This window comes from Taudactylus pleione, unplaced genomic scaffold (genome assembly GCF_031769625.1).
Source record: "Taudactylus pleione unplaced genomic scaffold, aTauple2 ptg000514l, whole genome shotgun sequence".
NCBI classification, from domain to species: domain Eukaryota; kingdom Metazoa; phylum Chordata; class Amphibia; order Anura; family Myobatrachidae; genus Taudactylus; species Taudactylus pleione.
Window position 1 is genome coordinate 626,140 of NW_028284916.1, and position 10,492 is coordinate 636,631.

The 10,492-nt window shown below is 47.7% G+C and overlaps 1 protein-coding gene across 1 annotated transcript; it reads left to right on the forward strand.

Annotated features, from left to right (window-relative positions):
• The first annotated feature begins 6,643 nt into the window (after positions 1-6,643).
• LOC148501561 (uncharacterized) lies at positions 6,644-7,849 on the forward strand. Its single transcript, XM_088450301.1, has one exon. It carries the CDS (start codon positions 6,698-6,700, stop codon positions 7,607-7,609), a length of 912 nt encoding a protein of 303 aa, XP_088306427.1. The 5' UTR covers positions 6,644-6,697; the 3' UTR covers positions 7,610-7,849.
• Positions 7,850-10,492: the final 2,643 nt, after the last annotated feature.

Here is a 10,492-nt window from a genome sequence, read left to right on the forward strand (position 1 = left end):
CAGTCCTGTGTATACATCTGTAACATCAGCCACAGCATAGCCAGCATAGAGACCCCACTACTGCTATCTCACATCTGTAATACCTCACAGTCCTGTGTATACATCTGTAACATCAGCCACAGCACAGGCAGCACAGAGACACCCACTACTGCTTTCTCACATCCGTAATACCTCACAGTCCTGTGTATACATCTGTAATATCAGCCACAGCACAGCCAGCATAGAGACACCCACTGCTGCTTTCTCACATCTGTAATACCTCACATTCCTGCGTATACATCGGTAACATCGAAGCACATCGTACCGACTTCGCACGAATGCTCGCACCCGAGATTTCTCCAATCCATTTAAAAATGCCTATTCGCGGTACTCGCAGCGAAGGTTTGCAAATTGACTGCCAAATGTGATGTGAGAAAAGTGAATGGAAAAGTGGGGAGACCATCCTGTCCCTCCCAATATTGATAATTTTGGTAGCAGGACCATTTAGAAGGCTATTTGTGGGCAATAGGAAAGTACTGAAGGTTTTTAAATTGTGTCAAATAGCTTTGTGCTTTTAAAAAAAAATGCAAGCAAATTATAAAAAGAAAGTACACGCTTTTCGTTTAATCTCAAACAAATTAAACAAAAAATGCAAAAAAACTAGTATGAAAAAACATTGATTTTCAGGTACTTTGAGGACACTTTGGAAAATGAAAATGATAAAAAAAATGTATAAAAAAATTATACAAAAAAATATTTTTAAATTTTAAAAATACTGTAATTAAATTCAAGGGTGTCTAAAGTAAAGAAAAAATTATTTTGGGGTGCAGTAATTTGAGACCTTTTGTAACCCCCAAAAAGTATATATAAGTATCGTACTAATTGAGTTAATTGGAAACTTCCAATTGCCTAATTAGTCATTAGGGGGAGTGTCCACTGGTTCAGCAAGGTGTCCTGACATTTTAATCTTAAAAAATTTTCCTTACCCTCAGGGAGGTGCGAATGGCAAAATACGAACTCACTCTCACTGGTTCAGTGAAAGTTGCTAATTGCTATGCAAATTCGAAGACAAAACAGTAAATCGCACCTCGCAATTTGCTCCTAGTTTGATTGACCCTTTATTGTGCTGTAACACCTGTCTCATCAATTACCTAGTTCAACACAGGTGACTGCAATCATACATTAGGTGGGAAGTCCAGGAGCAGAGCATTGTGCACCTAATGGAAGGCGTCATGATGGAGGGTAGGCAATAGATAAATTGCAAATCCATTTGTGGTTTATAAAAACTTACAGGCATTTTCCCTAATGACGATTATCTTCAGCCAACAGTGTTTTCCGTACTTTAGTAGTATTGAGACTTACAACAACCCTGTGCCGTGAGCACAAGATCCTCCAGAAATGCGCGTCCCATCACTCTGAACATCTCCACAAATGTGCTTAAGCATGGTAGAGAGCTTACTGCCGTGCATGCGCAGTTTATAGATGTTGGCGTGATCGGTTGGGATTTGGGCTTCAGTCTGACTCAGAACCAGGCCCTGTATGGTTTTTACAAACATATTTATATCATCCAGATAGATTTGTTTTATTTGGGATTTACTGTATTATATTTGATTGCCCTTGGACAATAAAAATAAACTCTGCCTCTTAGATGTCAAAGCTTTGATTAGAAACACAGACGGGAGATAAAGCAATGATTTAAGTGAAAGTTCCAGAACAGCGTGTAAATAAAATAATCATCAGAAGGTGAATGGCCCTTTTATAATTAATTATCCACAAAATATGTTGCCGATTATTCACACACAGTCCAATCTGCAAAACTTCCACTGGGCGGCAGACTAGGGGACCGCGTTGTAGGGTGCTGGATGTTTCATTCAACTTCATATAGTTCTCTTGGAGCTGTGTTAGGGACCGTTACATTTGGATCAATTCCACCAGTACTTTAGATCCTGTTTTGTGTTATTAATAGAGATGTGTGGTTCGGTTCTCCAGAAATCCGAATCCACCCCAATTTCAAGAACCCGGGTAAATCTGAGTCGCAATTCTAATATTCTGAGGAGATCCGGGCAAATCCGGATTGCGGTTCTAATCTTTTTGCGGTTCGCAATTCTAATTTTTAAAATCTGAATTTCGGGTTTTGGCTTGCATAAATGACATGATTTTAGCTGTTTTTAAAACTTTTTATGTATTTTTTATTTTAAAATATCCTGATCCAAAACTAAAAACAAAACACTTGAGGGTGGTTTGCAAAACCAAATCCAGATCCAAAACCTTGAAGGAGATACAGATCTAAATGCAAAACCAAAACATGGGGTCGGCGCATATCCCTAATTATTAAGTTTACTGAATTTATTACTGTCTGTCAGCAAACATTCTGCAACATCAGGAGCCACAGAAACGGGTGAGAATTTGTCAATATTTGGGCCCTTTCTGCTTAGTGGGATTTAGGAGTCTCTGCTTCCTCTGCTCCCCTCCTGTTGTGCGGTGTGCACTTCTAGTTATAGAACGTGGGGGCACAGACCCCCACGTTTTGGTTATACTTCAGTATCGTGTTTTGATTTTGGCAATACCACCCTCAAGTGTTTTGTACAGATGTGCGCTGACCCTGTGTTTTGGTTTCGGTTTTGGATCTGGATTCAACTTTGTGTTTTATGCATACGAATACTTAATTAAGTTTGAGGATAGATAAGCACCCTGTTTGATATTTAAAATTTGTTAGTTAGTTAAGGGTTAAGGCTGGGTAAGGTGTGGTTAGGTAGTGGTCAGTTGATGTGATAAGCCTATCATAGGATTTGTGGGAGGTTACAAATTACCCATATATATACCTTGGTAAGAGGAGCCATTTTCCTCTTTTCCAGTTTCTTCAAACCAGGCTGACTAAGTGACCCATAGTATCTGCATAGCTGTATATCTTTGTCTAAATTCTTTCTCTTTTATTTCACATCCTACCTATCTCTTTTATTCTCATCTTTCTCTCACCCCTTTCCTTCCAGCTCCTTCTATCCAGCCCCCCCCCTTTTTTTGTGTTTAACATCCCATCCACCTGCTGTTTCCAGCCCCCCCCCTCCCTCTGTCCTCTGATTTTACTGCCCCCCCCTCATTCCTGTTTCATAATGCCAAGACCCCGCCGCTCAGCGCCCCCCCCCCCGCCGATTGATGGAGGCTTCCAGGCCCCTTACATCTGCGGCTCCCCCTCCATCCAGACGCGGGCCGCACCACGCTGCAGGCCGCGAGCATGTGCCCGCCCGCGTTCCCGCGCGGGCACCCCCCGCCGGCTCCCGCTGCCTCACCTCCCCTGCTGCCTCTCCGCAATTGATGGCCGCCTGGCTCTCCGGCGGCGCCGCGAGCAGCATGGGCAGCCGTAGCCCAGCGCCTCTCCCCACACTTGCCTCGGCCAGCCCGCGCCCTGCGCCCTCAGTTGGCCCCGCCCACAGGGTCGCGGCGGCCATTTTAAGCCAGGATCCAGCACAGGGGGCCCTATGCATTTCAGCATCCCCCCCTTCAGCCCCCTCTACCCCTGGAGCGAGGGGGCCCCCTCCTCCTCTGCCCTCACCTCTATTATTCAGCCACCAGGGTTCCCCCTGCAGCGTGGCATCAGTTGCAGGGTCCATCAGGACTGGTACCCTAAGTGCCCCCCCCAGCTTGTTATTGCCCATCGCCACCCCCGCACCTATGGGTGGCGGTTGCAACATGCAGCAACCCCCCCTTGCATTCAACCCTTTACCAGCGCAGCAGCCCAGCTGGTCACCATATTTCACCGGCCCCTATGGCCCACCCCATTTTTCAAATGCAGCACCTTACTTTTCTGCCCCCATCGGGCTCCACCAGGCCCTGCCCCCCACTATGTTCCAGTACGCCCTCCCTGCGTTAACCCCCGGGCCCGCCCCCCTTCCGCAAGGGTTCGGCCCGTATTACCATGCCCTGCCGCCACCTTTCGCCCTTCCTCCGGCCACTTCTGCAGCATATGCCCAGCCCATGCATATCCCACCCCCCCTTCCCACCCCGCCCCCCCCCTCCCCCTCAGCCACCTGCAGCTGTCCATGCGCCCCTGCCGCCCCCCCATGCCCCCCTTTCCACGGGGGGAGTTGATGTGCAGTCTGAGTCACCTGTGATTACGTCAAGTCCTCAGGTTGCAGTTGGGGAGCATTCCAAACGGGCAGCTGAGATTCAGCGGACGGACAGCGAGATGGCATCGGCGAGTCAAGTCGTGGTGGGTGCACCGCGCAACAAGGGACGAGATGGCATCGGCGAGTCAAGTCGTGGTGGGTGCACCGCGCAACACTCTGGACGAAGTGGCTGGTCCTTCGACGGCAGTTTGTGGTGAGCATGCTGTTTCCACATTGCACAGCACACACTCATCTTCCACTGACTCTAGCGATTCTGCAAGTTCATCAGAGAGGCCGCGTAAGCTTATGCGATACTTAGCGCACAAGATTAAAGGGAAACGGGGGAGTCCCAAAAAGACCAGCACAGTGTCAGCAGCTAAGGTCCCAGATGCTACGGGGGATATGGTGCATTGCGCAAACACGGCCATTCTTAGGGGTTTGAGGTCTAAGGTTAGGGAAAGGATCAGGAAGGGGAAATTCGTGGACATGTTTTCCATTACAGCGGATGCTAAAAAGGCTTTAGATCGGGCAAAATCAGCTGGTGCAGGCACGGAAGAAAGCTTCCGTTCATTCCAGAATTGGGAAGCAGGGATGTTCGTTTTCGCAGCTTCATACCTTGAGTCACGCCCGACTGAGTACATGAATGTTCTCAAGTATATGCATATGATGCACTCGTCAGGCAAAGGTACAGCTTGGCGGAAATATGATGAGACATTCCGGAAAAAACAAGAGGGGCAGGCGAATTTTCAGTTTGGCTTCAAGGACGTAGAGGTGTGGCTGGAAGTCAACCAACTGCCTCGCGCTTCTGCGGATTCCTTGGTAGTGCGTAAATAGCCCTTTCCGGCCCGCCCAGGCGGTGCAGGAGCCGGCAGAGGAAAATGCTACGCATATAATAATGCGCAATGTAATAGAGGGTCGGGCTGTCGGTATAGACACATATGCATGCTCTGCGGGAGCGGGCACCCGGCTAAAGAGTGCGGGCGTACCGGCGGTGGAAGGACAAATCGAGGTGATCAGCCCGACGAGTCGCGGGGCAGTGTTAGGTAAAGCACCTACGCCGGTGGACCTAGGGGCGTTGAAGAGCTGGTTGGCTCGTTATCCTCTCAGGGAGGAAGCAGCCTTTTTGTTTCATGGGTTTAGTGAAGGTTTTCATTTACCGGTGACACGGGAGGTCTCGGTTGTGTCTAAAAGAAATCTTAAGTCGGCACGCCTACACCCGGAAGTAGTTCGACTTAAGATTAAAGCGGAAATAGGGTTGGGGCGCATGTGCGGCCCTTTTAAGTCCCCACCATTGGAAGGTTTGTGCATATCGCCTTTAGGGGTCGTTCCAAAAAAGGAACCGGGTAAGTTTAGGTTGATACAGCATCTTTCTTACCCCGAGGGAGGGTCGGTCAACGACGCGCTAGATCCATCGGATTGTCGGGTCGTTTACCAATCATTTGAGCAGGCTCTAGATATAGTACAGAGTTTTGGGAGAAGGGCGTTATTAGCCAAGGTGGATATCGAGTCTGCTTTTCGGCTGTTGCCCCTTCACCCCGAATCTTTTAAGTACATGGGTTTTAGAGTTGCGGGGCTCTATTATGTAGATAGATGCTTGCCGATGGGATGTTCCATCTCGTGTTCCTTTTTTGAATGTTTTAGCTCCTTTTTGCAATGGTGCTTACAGGCGGGCACAGGGCAAGCTGGGGTTACCCACTACCTAGATGATTTTCTGTTGGTGGGGCCAGCGGATACCCAGGTTTGTGAGGAATTGCTTTTTTCCTTGCAGGCCTTGTTCACAGTGGAAGGCGTTCCTGTTGCCAGGGACAAGACGGAGGGTCCGGTTACACGTTTGACGTATTTGGGCATAGAAATAGATACTGTGCTAGGGTTATGCCGTTTGCCGATTGAAAAGGTGCGACGTTTGGGGGAGTTGCTTGAAGCGTTTGTTTTGTCAAAGAAAGTCTCGCTGAAGCAGATGCAGTCGTTGCTAGGGCTCCTTAACTTTACTTGTAGAGTCATTCCCATGGGTCAGGTTTTTTGTAGGCGCTCGAAAGAGCCACAGCGGGTATCAAGAAGCCCCATCACCTCGTTCGAATATCCCAAGATTTGAGGGAAGACCTTCGAGTTTGGTTGCTTTTCCTGCGCGAGTTTAACGGTGTTCGGATATGGCTCCGGGCCCCAGTAGATAATTCAGAGCTTCAGCTATTTACTGACGCGTCCGGTTCCATCGGTTTCGGCGCCTTTTTTGAAGGAGATTGGTGCGCGGAGCCTTGGCCAGAAGTTTGGTGAGTTTTGGGCCTTACGAAGAACATACTGCTCTTAGAACTTTTCCCCATCGTAGTGGCAGTTGAGTTATGGGCTTACAGGCTTTGTAATAGGAGGATCCTTTTTTGGTGCGATAATTTGGGTGTTGTTCAGGCAGTAAATAATCAGAGGGCGGAGTCTCCGTTGGCTTTGAAGTTGTTGAGGCACTTGACGCTTCTTTGCTTACAGAGGAACATTGAGTTTAGGGCGCAGCATGTTCCGGGAGTGTCTAATGAGATAGCAGACGCCTTATCTCATTTGCAGTGGGACAGGTTTCGTTCTCTCGCTCCTTACGCTTCTATTCATGGTTTAAACTGCCCCTCCCATGTATGGCAGATTGTCGTGCCGGCATCAAAGGCCTCGCAATGAAGTCTCTGGCCCCTAGCACGTTAAGGACCTACACGGCAGCTTGGGACAATTGGCAGGGTTTCTTGGCTTCCACACGTGAGGGAGGTAAGACGGTTGACGACCGTATGGCAGAGTTTGTTTGGAACTGGCATGAAAGGGGTCGTTCTAAGGCTGCTATGTCTGCGGCGCTGTCTGGTATCGCTTACTTTTCTAAACTATATGGCGTTGAAGATCCCACAAAATCGTTTCTGCTATCCAAAGCGATGAAGGGGTGGGCAAAGGAACACCCTAGCATGGGCGACACGCGTAGACCAATTGACCCGGCTTTGCTTAAAGATCTGATTGTGGCTGTATCAGGGGTTGCTTTAGGCGAGTACGAATCGGCCCTTTTTAGTTTAGCTTTTTCATTGGCATATTTCGGGGCGTTTAGAATCGGCGAGCTTGTAGCGTCTAGTAAGAGTTCCGCGACATCGGGTTTATTGTTTAAATACGTGGTAGTTAAGAAGGAATTGATATTGTGTAAAATTCATAGGTCCAAGACTGACCAACTTGGCAGGGGTCGTTGGATTTCTATAAAAGAACACTCAGACGCTGTTATTTGCCCAGTTGCCTTGGCGCGGCGTTTTAATGCTCTTCGCCCTCCAAGTGGCACGCAGTGGCTTGTACATGTTAATCTTACACCTTTATCTAAGTTTCAGTTCATAAAGCTGTTTCAAAATTGCCTTATAGCCTTAGGCCTGCCCACAGACCAGTTCGGGACACATTCATTTAGGATAGGGGCAGCAACCTGCGCAGCGGTTGATGGTGCTTCGGTCGACACCTTACAAAAGTTGGGTCGATGGAAGTCATCAGCTTATAAAACTTATTTAAGGGAGGATAAGTTGCTTAAGTAGCTGCGCTCCTTGCGAGTTTGTTGGGAAACCCAGGGGCCTTATGCCTACTGCCGCTTTGGAGTTTGAGGGGCTTTTCAGTTTTGCCCTCAAAGAGGTTTTATGTTTTTCACCTTCAGCTGGGTCACCCAACTATTGTTTTCCCTTCCTTAAGATGCATTTATTTGTTATATTGTGATTCAGTTTCTGACTAGGTAACTTTTCTTGCAGGGTTACCCAGGAATGCTAACGGTCGGGTGTGGTTTGTAGGACACTCATTTATATTTTGGTCTGGTCGGCACCCCTTAGCTTTGCAGGCCCCCCTTTTGTTAGGTGCAGATGACGTCCGTTGGTTAGGTTTCCGCGGTATGCGCTGGAAGCGACTACTGGAAGCCTTATGGACGGCAGAGGATAAGTTCGGGGCCCTGGACTGGGTGGTCATTCACTTAGGGTGGAACGATTTGGGCACTTGCAAAGGCATCGAGCTAATACATGCTGTTAGGAACGACTTGCAAGTGCTAGTTAACCGTTGGCCCAATGTGCGCATCGCTTGGTCGGACATTGTTCCACGGCGAGTTTGGCGAGGACCCCAGGGTGGTAAGGCATTAGACGGAGTTCGTCGTAAGGTCAATATGGCAGTTGGCCGTTTTGTCCTCAGTGTGGGTGGCCGCGTCATACGGCATCCACGTTTACGTTACGAAGAAGAGAGCTTCTATAGGCCTGATGGGGTACACCTAACGGGAGTAGGGTTAGAGCTGTTTATCATTGACTTATGTAGTTTCCTTTAGGTATTGGAGGGTCACAGTTTGGTGGCGGGCCTGGTTCTATGAACCGGGCTTTGGCGGGAAGCAGTGCTCCTGGGCGGCCTATTATTTAGCGCAGGAGTGCCTGGGTAGCATCTTTCCTTTGAGAGCGGCAAGTTGGTCACCGCCCATAAGGGGGGACCTGGTCCCTGTCCAAGGGAAGGGCCGAAGGCTGTGGCAATTAAGGGGGGATGGTACTACCTCAGGCCAGTCTGCGCGGGGCGGGAATCCGCTTCCGTTTATTTATTATTGTTTCCAGCAAGGCTGTGGCCTCGGAGCACTGCTTTTGTCCTGCCACCCATTACCAATTCAAATTCGATCAATAAATTCTGGCTGTGACCTCTTTAATTGCATTTCATGTGTCAGTGTGTTCATTTCTAGGCTTAGGTTAAGATAAGTTAACAAATAGAATGATAAAACGAATGGGTGACTTATGGTTTTGCAAAACCACCCACAAGTGTTTTGGTTTAGGTTTTGGATTTAAAAAAGAAAAAACACTTTTTAAAAACAGCTAAAATCATGTGATTTGTGCAATCCAAAACGAAATTCGGATTTAAAATCCAACTTCTGAAATGCAAAAGACTAGAGCAGCGACTCTGATTTTCCCAGATTCATGAAATTCGTGTCCGAATACGGTCCGATTCCTTTAAAATCCATAAAAATGGATTTAAAAAATCAATATAAACAGCTAATTTCATGTAATTTGGATGTAATCCAAAACCTCAGTTCCGTTTAATAAATTTGAGTTCCAAACTTACAGCCGGCCCAAGCCAGCACTGTGTTCTACTCTGAACCCCAAAGTGATTCTGAATTGGGACTTGGAAACCCCAAGTTGGGGTTGTATGTTTTTCGGGAAAACGGAACCGCATATATCTACTCCTAATTACCTTTGTGCCACGCAGGACCCTTGGGGAAGCAAAGCAGGGTGGTTGCAGAAGAAGGACACAGCCCCTGGGCGGGTGGGGGCTGGGCCAGAATAAAAGGGGAGATGGGGGGGCACGAGTCAATGGAAGACTACTATCTCATTCTAGTGGATATTATGCATCACTAATACTGACATACAACTAATACCGCTGGCATGCCACTGGGTATTAATCACCACATGTTAGTGGGTACCAACTAGTACTGTTGGCATATTATTGGGCAACTGCTGATATTAACCTACTATTATTGGTTGTATTACTGGACATTAACAGTGGCATACTGCAAACAGCTGCTATTGACATATGCAAGTGTTACTGCTGGCACATTACTGGGTATTACAACTTCAACACTGCATAGAGCTACAATACCAGGATGGTGCAACCGCTAATTTTTGCATATTAAACTGTATTGTTTCTACAGAGCATAATTACTATTACTGCAGGAGAAATTAAAGTATGGTGCCAGATTGGTGTTGAGAGGGGCTCCACACTTGGGCAGCAGAAGGGCTCGGAATGCCCTGGTTGCTAGGTAACCAGTTTAATCATCGCGCCAATATTACAGGTTCCAGGCTAGATCGGAGCATCAGGACTGGAAAGGAGGTGACGATGGCCTGAGATCTGCGGCTCCCAACGCAAAGTCCACTTACAAAAGAGAGAAGCACAGAAGCTGGGCAGAAGAGACATCCCGTAGGGCTGGACGCCGGGATGGTGACTATATGCAGAATACACTCCCGTTTGCATGTATTGTTCCAGTACTGATGTTAGGGCGATGCAGAGCCGTGCGTGTTTAGATCGTACCTATACACCTGTTTGGGGGCGTATATTTTGCACCCGGTATAAACTGTAGGGGCGAGTTGGCACTGATAATGGTGACTAGTAATAAAGCAATGCAGAGGCGGGCGCAGCTTGAGATACGCACGGCTCTGCGAACATGTGAATATACAAGATTTGTCCATGCGTTCCTTTCGAGTAATGTACAGATGTGTTCTCGTACACCTATCGTTTTTGCACCATTTAGCGCAAGACGCCGTGGGTAGCAATGCCCGGGCTTTTGTGCTTCTTCTTATATTATTCTCCTCGTTGCCGCACACAAAGTCACTTACAGTGTCCCGGGCACTTACTGTAGGTTTAGTATTTTTATTGCAAAGGAATTAGTACAAAGTCACAGATTGAGCACAACG

Excerpts from the sequence above, each read along its gene's own strand:
- LOC148501561 (XM_088450301.1), top strand. The coding sequence starts at position 6,698 with ATGGCAGATTGTCGTGCCGGCATCAAAGGCCTCGCAATGAAGTCTCTG.